This window comes from Zerene cesonia, chromosome 17, assembly GCF_012273895.1.
Source record: "Zerene cesonia ecotype Mississippi chromosome 17, Zerene_cesonia_1.1, whole genome shotgun sequence".
Taxonomy (NCBI): domain Eukaryota; kingdom Metazoa; phylum Arthropoda; class Insecta; order Lepidoptera; family Pieridae; genus Zerene; species Zerene cesonia.
The window spans coordinates 3317780-3330348 of record NC_052118.1 but is presented as its reverse complement, the minus strand read 5'-3'; the positions used below and the strand labels follow the sequence as shown (position 1 = coordinate 3330348).

At 31.3% G+C, this 12569-nt stretch overlaps 1 protein-coding gene across 1 annotated transcript; it reads left to right on the top strand.

Annotated features, from left to right (window-relative positions):
* Positions 1-9588: 9588 nt before the first annotated feature.
* LOC119833398 (trypsin-like) lies at positions 9589-12246 on the top strand. The gene is made up of 5 exons (XM_038357387.1): positions 9589-9657; positions 9953-10139; positions 10407-10656; positions 10950-11093; positions 11952-12246. Exons 1-5 carry the CDS (start codon positions 9603-9605, stop codon positions 12108-12110), a joined length of 795 nt encoding a protein of 264 aa, XP_038213315.1. The 5' UTR covers positions 9589-9602; the 3' UTR covers positions 12111-12246.
* The last annotated feature ends 323 nt before the right edge of the window (positions 12247-12569 follow it).

Here is a 12569-nt window from a genome sequence, read left to right as displayed (position 1 = left end):
CCCCACACAATACCTTTATTAAGGTTAAGGATAGTAATCGTAGCAAAAAAATGAACATATTTTTCGGTAAGTGATTTGTTGCGAGGTAAACGCTAATTGTGTTGAAAGAAACAATGGGAACGTGTGAGTTAGCACTTTCTGTTAGCGAGTTTGGAGAAATGTGTCTATATCGATCAAACATGTGACCCAAATTGCATCGATCTCCAAGTGTTATTTTTTTAGATTAACTAAAATTCCAAATTCTATAGACATACCTTCTGCTCCATGAAAAGTAAATAAAATACTATTTAAATATTAATTTAAATAAAACTTTATTTTATTTTAAAGTCTGTATCTAATATTAATATTGATAATAATAAAAAGCTGAAACAACATAAAAATATTTGTGCAATACATAAATGAAAATGCTTGAAGTAAATCTTATTCTTAAGATTTAATTTCCTCTAGCTCCAGTCTAGTTTGCTAATATTTATACGCGCTAGTTCTTAGGTACTCCAAGATCATACTGGTTTTCTTAGAAAGCTATCGTCTCTTTATATAATACGACGTATACTTGGACATCGGTAAACTATACAAAGTACTTGTGTGTGAAGTTTGAATAAATATGTTACTAAGAGACAAGGAACCAAGGCGATGACGTACATTCAATGAAACTTCGCCTTTTCTATGATCATTTTAATAAAGTTTGCTTTTGTTAATATGTTTTGTTTAGACGTGTTGTTTTGATATATTTATTATCAATTCATGTTTGAATATTTTGCGAAACACATTAAAATATATTAATAACATTATTAATTGACATAAATAATAATACCTATAATTCAATAATTGTTTACTTGTAATTATTACCGCATTAAGAAGTTATTAATGAGTGTGTGTTCTATATTAATATATTTTTAAACATTATTTTTTATTGAATTTTTATACGATAACATAAGCATAAAAATGCTTTCATCTAGATGCGCACAAATTGGTATATACGAATATCTGACTAATTATTCAACATACAATAATGTGAAAATACTTATAAATATTACATTATAAAGTAAACATAGTTCAAATAACCCAATTATACGAAAAACATGCAAAAAAATTAATATTTATTTTGTTCTAATACAAAAATTATTTAATTACATTAATTACAATAATAATTGATAATTATGTATAGAGAGTTAAAAAATTCTACGCATACGCGGAATACTAACTTTTCACCAATAACTCTTTAATTTGCTCTTTTTATGTAATATAATATATTACTGTTTGATTGTTTGTATTATGTCGTATTGCTGGTTAAGTATTGCTTTAGTACTATAAGTTAGTAGTATTCTAGTTCCAACTTTGTTGTACAAATGGTTACATATTGTTGTAAGAGCAGAATACGTTTCAACTTTCGATCTATGAAGGACACAGAAAACAATTCGTCCCTGGATGCTTTTAATAACACAATTAAAATATCGAGTTTCGGGTATGTTATGACAGACATACGGGTTTCATTTTCACAGTGCATTGAATGGCACGGTTATCAAAGCGTTTTGAATTTTTATCACTATTTTTATTGCCGTACGTGACATCGGAATCATATCGGCCAAAGTAAAAATTTTTGCTGATAGCGTGAAAAACATTTTTCATGCAAAGTATCGTCCGATCTGCTTTGCATCGAAAATATTCTTGTTATTTGCGAAATTGTTTTTAATTTCCCGGCTTATTTTTTTACTACATTGAATATTTTCAATAGCTTTGTAATTGATATTGGAAATTCTGATCTGTTTCAAAAGTTACACATTTAACATCGTACGTTTTAGTTCTAGTTAGTGTATCTAATACGATTTTAAAGTTGATATATTTTAGTTTATTTTTCTGAGTACAATTGTTTAGGACAAAGGAAGTGTTAGGTAAACTTTTAAATTTGTATTATCAAAATAAATGAGTAAAGTTACGACAGTTGGACAGCTATGTCCTTCGCGCCCTCGAAGAAAGGCTTTGAGCGACATTGTCATCGCGAAAACAATTAACACTGAATAGAATAAGTCCTTTGAAACATTTAGATAACAGAATTGAATGCAAGGAGTGAACTTTGACAAGGCTTTCCACTTTTGTTCTTGTTATTGAATATTATTTAACATTTAGAATATTCTAAACAGTTGGTATTAACATGATTTATTGTTGTCATTGATGGGATAAGGGATTGGGACGAAGTTTCTTTACATTGCATGCAAAATAGCTTATTAAATATAAATAATGGAATAATGAAATTACCGTGATGTATCTTCAGGCGTTTTGAATAGCGAGAAAACAAGTGAAAATTTTGTTTTGAAAGTAAAATAACACTATGGTCTGTTGTGTTTCTTAACACTCTGTTCAGTTATTGTTCGAAACAGTTTTCTAAAGACTAAGAGCATTATTTTATAAAGTACGTGCAGACAGATACGATAGTTTTTTTTTATTCCGTGTCCCCCGAAAGATTCACATATTTCTCCATCAACAAAAGGCAATTTCGCGGTTCGTGGAAACCGTGAAAGCGATTTATGCAACTGAAAATGTTTACCTGCTTTGAATTCTAAATCAAACTAACAAAACAAATGCTTGAAATGTTTTGCTTTTGTTATATAAATTTAACAGCATGCTGTAAGGACGCGGATATGCGTGCATACGTTTGTAAATCCCTCCTAATGTTATGACTAAAATTAAAATATCTTTCTTTGTCTCTTTAAACTAGGTGTATTTCATTTGTTTACCGCATATTTGGGAATAAATTGACTTGGTGGGAAGTTCTTTTGGTACGATAGTTCTTCACTTTTATTTAAACAAAAGTCAATTATTATCCAATAAAGATTGATTTACATTCACAAAAATATACAACAAAATTTTTTATAAGAAATATCTCAATGAGAAATATGGCAAAAGGTATAAATATCGAGCCACTGTTATTTAAATAGCAGAGCAAACTGTATCGCCGACCACGTCAAAGTCCAAGCAATTATTTGTTGGGATTGATACGTACATAAAGTTTACATTTACAGTTGCGAACTGTTAGCAGTATACACAACTTTGTACTTTATTGGTTGGCTGGCTTCGCAGCAGCCGATTGCATGATTATAGTAATGTTTATGGAGCATTGATCTTGAATAATACGGTGTCATGATTTACGTCATGGGAGTTCATTTAAACTGTATTAAATTTGGTTTCAGAGATTATAGGCCTATACATAAACATGCACGGGGATTTATAAAATGTAATGATTTGAAAATAAACATAATTTGTTGAATACTAGCTTTCCGCCCTCATTAAAAGCGCAGTCAAATGGAATCACAAGAGATATTTGATCGCAGTAAAATATAGTCTATAACTCTCTCTAGCTAACTAACTATATCCAAACACAAAAATCATACTACATACACATACAATATACGTGTATATTACACATACATATATGAAACCGTCGCAACAAAAAAACACGAACACTTTCGCGTTTATAACATTATCTAAGTATTTAACCATATCTATTATCTAAGTAGCATAATAAGTTCTTAGAATGTTGTGTCATTCTATGTAGTGGTAGACAGCGCAGCAGCAGCGTCTCAATTAGCTAACAAGTTTACAAGAAAATTATTTTGACTCACGGTTGTGGCTATTGCCTGATCATTAGTATATTCTCTTCATTATATCTCGCATTTTCCTGAGATAAATAAAATAGTGCGTTCATTATATAGACTTCATACACCCCGTCTTGCTTATTGGAAGTTTTCCAACGTTGGGTAAAAAATGCATATAAAGCTTCATGTTATGTAGTATCCTCAAAATGTTATGTGAATATTTCTTTTATTTAAGAAGCAAAGAGTTACGAATCGTGACACGTGCGTAACACATGAACATTCGTGGCCTTATTTAAGAAATATTTTTTTAAGGTATATTATTGTGAGAATCATATTAATAGAGTATTTGATTATCTCCATACTCTTTATATCGATGGGAATGATAATTGTGTTCGTTAACATACATAACTTAAATCCTAATATAATTATTCGAAAAAGAGATTAATTGAATCATTTTTTAATCTTAAATGATACTTTGTAAAATTGCTCCTTTTCAAAAATAGTTCGTAATTCGTAAAAGATCACAACATAAATTTATAATATATAAAAATTCTGTTTCTTTTTCTGATTTATTAATCCCAAAAATCTAGTTGCTGTCAAGATAAGTAATAATCTTGTAAGAAGTACTTTGTAGGAATGCCGAGTGATTTATTACAATAACAACTATCATTCATTTACAAAGAAAATGTTTTTATAAAAATATTGTATGGAGAATAATTTATAATTACTAGAATGTATGTGCATAATTCTAACTTCCTTATATGGTTTAGAAGTGCAAAACGCAATAATTTCTTGAGAAAATGTTGTAATATAATAAGGACTTAATGGGACTAACTTATGACAATTATGTTGATGTTAGATCACATTCTTTGTGTTTACATTAATTTAATTTTTCCGGTACTAGCAGATTATACATTCATGTTGATTTATAGCTATTATATTACCATGATATTTTTCGATACGTATGTAGTTTCTTTCATCATTAATTCATGTCTAATTGTTTAAAGATGGAAAGAAAATATTTTTTTTCAATTATAAGAATAAGATAATTCGCAGCGGTCATAAGCGTCTGCGCAAAATATATTTAAGGATATATCAAGAGAGTCCGACAGCCAGCCGGTATAGCACAGGGTTTGGTAACATCCCCAATGAGAGTGCAATGTTTATACAAGCAGACTCCCACTCCCTGCTACCACATCAAATCCTATGATTCCTTTAACAATATCAATTTATCGCTATGCGAATTTTATTGATATATTAATAAATTTTATTTCGATATGAAGGTGTTACAGTCAGGTTAAATACCTGACTATGGTCACGGAGAGACTGAGTCTCCCCGTGACCACGCTCGCTGTAATGTGTTCGAAACGTCAGGATAATAATATAACAAAAAAAAATCGCGCTTAAAATCCGTTAAAAAGTCTTTAATTTGTACACCATGTGCAAATTTCCAAATAAAAGTTAAAATATATTATAATTATGGTTTCAGTTTAGATATATATTATGTTAAACATTATTTGTAAACGCCTAATCTGAAAGAACACTTATATAAAATAAATAAATAAAGCGCAAACGACCCAACAATTGTTTTAATAATTTGTGTAAATATTATTTTTCTGTAATAGCGGAATAAAGTTCAAAAGAATTCATCAGCACTTTATCTAATAAAAAGTCTAGTATAGCGCAGGTCAATACTAGTGAATCGCAAGAGCAGTGTGTAACAGCCATAAGACATCATTAGCTCGCATCCTTCTAACGCCAATTAAAACAATTTCGGTACAATAGTTGCGTTTCCGGTTCACAGTGACATTAGCTGTAAGCTCACATTTCTGCACTCTAGACATGTTTTGTCTATGAACGTTGGTTAACATTAAGTTTATTTACAACTGGTATTGTCAACGGAGGAATGAAGTAGAAATTTGAAGAAACAAGAAGAATTTGAAGAAGATTTGATTTTTAATTGTCATTAACGATTTAATTTACTTCAAAATCCACTAGAACTGGTCTTGAATTTAAGAATTGTTGAACTATTAGAAAGTACCAATTTGTGTCATAGGCTTATTATAAACCGAGTTCAAAATAAGAAGGTATTTAATTCGTTTTTTTAAGTGAACTACGATTTAAAAGATGAAACCTGGTGCGCGATAAGTAAGTAACGAAATGACAAAAAAAGTTAACTTCAAAAATTTTATCAAAACTCATATCAATTTTCAATACTATTATAGCCTGTGTCTGACTAAAAAAATATTAATCGTTAACTGTAGTAGAAGTTGAATTGATTTTAGTTGAATTACAGTTATTACTTTTGTTTGCGAACAGTATTTTAGTTTTCTTTTACAAGACCAGGGGCAGATAATGGCGCGTAGTTTGTTTAAACAAAGTTTTGAAATATATTAATTCAATAAACTGAGAATATCAAATGGGAATTAATACGTTGTACAGTCGTTACGCAAAAATGAAGTTATTAAAAACTTTAATCAATTGTATTATGACTAAATCATAATTCTCCATTTTAATTACAACGAAATGGGTCTTACACAACGTTCACTGTCATTACCAATTACAAAAGATCAATAGCCCGCACGAACCCGACCAGGTCCAATTGCAAATTGTATTAATATACAAAAAATAATTGTCGAGAGTAAAGGTGTCTTAACTATGAAATTATGTAAATTGCGATACGGTTTCGCAGCAACTATTTCACATGTGAATTTCACAATAGTTTAACCTTCTCTACGGGTTCGTACGTGACGTTATTTGTCGTGTTTTAATTAGGCTCTTATGATCTAAAGTTTTGCCAAACGGTGGTCGTAAACGCTTTATAAGTTACAATTTCTGTGTGACAAAATCTAGGTCTTGTAATTAAAAGCCAGTAATGAAATTTCACTGCTAAAGTTATGCTAGTCCAAAACTGCGTAATTTGCTTTGTGGTGTTGGAATTCTATTCGCTAATGTATGCATATTGCGTACATAGTTTCCTTGTTTTTAATATGTTGTTGAGTAAAACACTAAGTCGAAAAGGGATCTTCGAAAACACATTACAGGCACACACACGTATTCAATATTTTGTTGTTTTAAAATTACCTGAATCGTAAGAAGTCAAAAAATGTATATACTCGCTTTAAAATCATAACTAAATTTTTAAAGTTCACTGTAAATTAGAAACAGCTACTGTTTAAAACATACATTGAAAGGCTGGGTGAGTACAAAGTAAAATGTTATTGCACTGCCAGCAAAATAAAGTCAAAAGAAAACAATGGATACAAAGATTGAATGCTATTTGCGCTTGGCTTATTTTAACGTTTACTACACACGTTTTAGAGCGCTTTGGAAAAAGTTCCTTATTTCGAATTTATAACTTTCGTACGTATACAATTTTAAGCATTTTTGATCAACATAAAACCGACTTTCATGCTTGTGTAGGCCGGAAAATTGTTTATTTTTGTAAAATATGTAGTTTAATGATTTTAATCGTGTTTAAAAAAGCAAAGAACAATACTCTTTACTTTTTGTGGATTTTTAATTTACGATCAAATAATAATAATACTTCATGACTCATCGTACAGTAGAGTATCCTAAAAATACCAACGAAGCAATGCGATCGACCGTAGAAGCTATATTTAGAACTAAAAAGGAATATTTTGAACCCGGCCTGTGCTATCGCAGTTCGCTATCATGCATTAAAGAGCCTTTAAAAGGTTGCAAAGTTGGTCTTTTTGCATTTTTAGATATTTTTCTTTATTCTCGTTAGCGTAGACCTTGGTTTAAATTATTTTAAATGCAGTTATGATATTAATCTGTCTAATTGTATCCATATCCGGAGATGGTATTGCTTAATGGCTTTTAGTGAATATTCAAATCATGTTAACGAGATGATACACGTGGAGATATAAATGATAATGAGCTTAAAACCTACGCAATTTTTTAGAGATCTCTCGCTAGTAAAATAATGCTTAACCATGAGTATGCATGTAGCATTTTTTGATATTCGGATAATAAAATGTTGTCCATATTATTCTAAAAATACGCTTGGAGTCAAGTAGGATATAGTATACAAGCTGGTGCTAATTTTGTGATTCTTGCTTTGGTCGTATTTACTTTGCCGGGCTACGAGAACAAAGAAATAGGGAATGTACTTTATTTATGGATAAATATGTGATCTCCTTACTCCGTTTGGCTTGTCTGTCGAGATCGAATAACGTGGTACAAAGGGATACGACTTTATTTTATTTGTCCACATATTATTTTCAGCATATTATATCGTCAGGTTAGTTTATGCCATCTTAATGATTTTCAAAAGAAACCATTTATAGCTAAAATGTCAAAAATTTGCTCAATTTATTTATTGTACATAAAACAGCGAACTGTTATAAAGGTTTATATTAGACGTCTTCCCTCGCTGACAGTTCGCGTCTTTGCCTGTGTAGTAATATATTGTTAATAATATATAACTTTTTAAGAAATAAAGAAAAAAAACATAATTTAAAAAACACGCTATCCATTTGTGGTAGCATAATGAAAAATAGCCAAGCAGGTTTGAAGAGACAGACAGCCAGACGCAGCGGGGGCTATTTAGGTATATAGTAGTTGGGTAATGATCAGTTATCTCTTCATACAATGATTGATTGAAATATCTTTATAATTGAATACATAGAATACGTATTGCAAATAAAAATATATCTTATGACCACGAATTTGCTATTAAGAGAAGGACAACAGTAACATAAATAAACACACGTTAACTTCATAGACCATTTTATTTATACAAACAATTTATTTTTCAATTATACAGCTTTAAATCAATATAAACGAACAGAATCGGCATTGACCGCTTAAATTCAATTGATATCGGATTCAGTGTCGATTTTATTCAAACATTTAAATTATTTATATGCAAATATTAATAACTCTTTATATGAAATTGAAACAAATGCCTTTTAAGGTAGGTATAGATATGAAACATTTCTGGTTATCCTGTAATTACTGATGAATTTACATGAATTAGTGAGATGGTGGTGAGGTGGATTTATAACACGGGTTTTTAATGTGTGTTATCTTCATTGTCACATACAAGTTCTTTTCCCTGGGACATGTGAGTCGCTGTTAGTGATATAGATAATATGTTGAAAGCATGTCTTTCTTTTTTGGGTTTTAGTTCTAACGTGGTCAATCATGTTTCTTAGTTGTATATTGGCGTTTCGTAAATGTCACTTTGCCATATCTCTCATCAAAATTGTTTAATTTGGTGAATTATACGAGAGTTTGTTTTATTTTACACTAGGTTTATAGCCGGCATCGCCCGTGTTGTAAAAGGATACAGACGGTATTGGGATTTTACCTGCATAGTTCTCGTTCCTTTGGGATTTACGGGATTAACACCCTTGGGTGCTTTCTCAGGTTCCAAACTATGTTTGTACCAAATTTCATCTAAATCAGTTTGGTGTTTTACACATGAAGAAGAAGAGAGAAAGATAGACAGAGTTACTTTTGTATTTATAATTGAAACTGGGATTTTACATCATTTCTAAACTTAGAAATTAGAAACTTTTTACTATTATTAACACGATGTTTCGAACTCTCTACAGTGAGCGAGTCACGGGGAGACTCATTTCGGAGGACAGGAGGAGAAAGGATTTCTAAACTTTTTAATTTCACAACGGCCAACTAAACTAAGAATTCAAATATTTACGTGAAAGATATTTCTAAGTATGTAATAAATGTCTAAAGTAAATGTTTATATATATGTATGATTTTTCTTATTTTTAATTCATATTTTTCTACACGGAAGATTTATTTTTTCTTATTTTTTAAGGAAAATTCAATCATGACATTGAACAACTCAGTATCTAGTAAATGGATGTAAATGATTTTCCTAAAATTATATGTGTATATAATGGGGTTTTAATATGCAAATAATTATCCGATAAGAATGTATTTTTCTGGTTGAGAAAATATAAAAATAATATTTAAGTGCATTTTCTTAAAGTAGGCCACAGTTCCTTGTTGAACATGAGGGTGGTGAAAAGTTCCGTAATACTCCTTTTTTGTTTGTTGGCTGTGCAAGGTAGAGTAAATATATATTTACAAAGCAGCTGTAAAGATGTAAAACCAACACGTGTATCGCTTAAATGAACTTGCCATTTGGGATTTTTGTGCATATTATATCAGTTTCTGTGTGTGCGTAAATGTGAATATATCGATATACATAGAAATCTAGTCTAGTCTATCTAGTCTGAGATTGGATCAACATCTATTTTTCATACCCCTAAATGATAAGCGCAAGACAGAACAGCGATTGCCGGGTCAGCTAGTAATATATAACTTTACAAATATTAAAAGAAAGCATTACACCAACACAGATGCATTTGGCCGCCGGCAGCCTCGCCTCAGTCATCACGGGAAGATAGTTGGTGGCTACAACACCACAATCGAGAACTTTCCATACCAAGTATATTTGTTACTGAGAAAAGGTACTAATTACTTCCAGTGCGGAGGATCCATTCTCAATGATCAGAATATTCTGACGGCTGCTCATTGCTTGGCTGGGTTCGTATGAATAGCAAATTTTCTTACCTCTTCAGCTTCTGGATTTATTTCATTAACGCATCTCTGATTTTAAATTTTGTATTCAACTTTCGGATATTTTTTTTAAGCCTTATTTTCTCTTCCTAGAAGGTCAGATATAAACGATACTCGAAAGGAAGATGATCAATCCTGTTCTTTTATAAGTTTAAATGAATTCATGCAATATTTCCAATAATTATGTCTCGACAGTATTACCTTTAGCACAATATAATGAATCGTATCTTCCAGAATGCAAGAAGTTTTCGTAAGAGCTGGTAGTACAGATTCAAACGATGGCGGAACAATGTACTCAACTACGAGCTTTTCCCAGCATCCACGCTATAATTCAAGGACCAGTGATTACGACGTCGGTTTGGTGAGACTTCGCCAGCGGATTCCATTGGACGGTACAAACACTAGAGCTGTGACTCTGGTATCTAGAGGTGCTAGTATTCCTGCGGGAGATAATGTAACAGTATCGGGTTGGGGCGCAACATCTGTAAGTATACGAATTCTGGTAATTATACTGACCTGTGTGTTTCATAATTAAACATATATAAATCTAATTTAAATACATGTTAAAAATTGTTGTTAAAAGGACATCTTTTTGTTGTATTTTGCGTGTACACAACAGGCAAAACAGTTGATAAATAAACCTTGAAAAGATGTGCTTGTAAGTTATTTTTCATTAAATTTTTGCTCCCTCTGCTAAAATTGTTATAGTGTAATAATTTGGGTAAATGATATTGTTTCTTCAATGTTGTATCATAGTAACATAGTTTTTTCTCACAGGAAAACGGTCAAACTAGCAAGAACTTGATGGCGGTACAGGTGCCGGTTGTGTCTAATGCAGATTGCCGTACGACGTATGGTAACAGCATTACTTCGAGAATGTTCTGTGCTGGTGTTCCCGAGGGTGGTAAAGATTCCTGTCAGGTAATTAAATGTTGTAGTAAGTTATTACTACTTTTTATTATAGTACTTCCTAAGGTTTCGTGGTTACGATGAAGTAAGTGAATTAGTATTTAATGAAAATAATAATTAATTTGTGCAATATGAAACATCAGAATCTTCACACACAAGTAAGAGAGTATAATGAGTATTGAGTATGCTAGCTATTGTTTTGTTTTCAAACAGATATTTTACAACATACAAGACTAAACTTTTAAGAGAATAAAATATTGCTGTAAACAAAGAAAGTAAATGAATTAAATACAGTGTTATTAGAAGATATTCAAGCAGCAATATTTTCTATTTTGGGGGAAAAATAACTGGCTCTCGTTCTTTTGAAAGCAAATTTTTTCGATTTTACGCTTGAACTGCTAAACTGATTTGTACAAATTTTGTTCGGAGCTTAAACAGCGGAAAGCGACTTTGGAGTGAGAGAAGCAAAAGCTAAATCGGAGTCCGTTCAAATACAAACTTTGTCTGGACGACGCGTTGCTAACTTCATTGAAAGAATTTAAAATGGTGTTCATACAGTAATAATTGCTCTGATGATACCAGTGTCTATTTCTTTAACGGGTACTGTTTATTAGATGGAGTATATGTTGTCAACAGAATATTTGTGTATCAAATCATGGCAAATCATTGAAATCATAGCAAATATTTAAATTTATGATAAAAATAATTATATATACCATAACAAAAAACCGTATGATTGAAGCTAGCCGAAATTCTGGAGTTAATAGTAGTTTTTAATGTCAGTTATGTACAACTGTGTTAATTATTTTATTATTGAATGGTTCTTTCATTAAAATAATACCTTATTAATATAAACTTTTAAAACTGCAGGGAGATTCAGGAGGACCAGTTGTGTTTTCGTCATCACAAACACAAGCTGGGGTCGTCTCCTTTGGGATTGGATGTGCTCGAGAGGGTACACCAGGTGTTTATAGCAACTTAGCAAACCCTGCTATTCGTACCTGGATAAAACTACGAACCGGAGTTTAATATATAATGTATATATATATACAAATATAGACAAAACATTCCAGGTACATGACCTCGGCATGTAGGAAAATTAGGCACTTGTATGGCACTGTTTACTCATTGCACGTTTGTTTTATGAAATAAATGTTACGTTGGATATATGTAATTTTATTTAAAACGAGCCTAACCTTGGTCCGTAAAAGTATTAGTGTTGAAGGACGATGTGGTAAGCGGAAGAAATAGTTTTCCTAGTATTATAAAATAATTAAGCGACACATGAAAAGGCATTAGTTAAGAATGATAATTTTTTAGTTTTGTAGAAAACTAGCTCAAGCCCGTGGCTTTTAAGCCGGAGTAACTGTTTAAGAAATTGTAGCCTTTTATACATAACTAGCTGCGCCCCGCGGTTTCACCCGCCTAAGTCCGTATCCCGTAGGAATATCGGGATAAAAAGTTGCCTATATGTTATTCCAATCGTCC

Coding starts and splice junctions, on each gene's coding strand:
- LOC119833398 (XM_038357387.1), top strand. CDS start 9,603: ATGAGGGTGGTGAAAAGTTCCGTAATACTCCTTTTTTGTTTGTTGGCT. Junction 9,658..9,952: donor TTGTTTGTTGGCTGTGCAAG/GTAGAGTAAATA, acceptor ACACCAACACAG/ATGCATTTGGCCGCCGGCAG. Junction 11,094..11,951: donor GTGGTAAAGATTCCTGTCAG/GTAATTAAATGT, acceptor TTAAAACTGCAG/GGAGATTCAGGAGGACCAGT.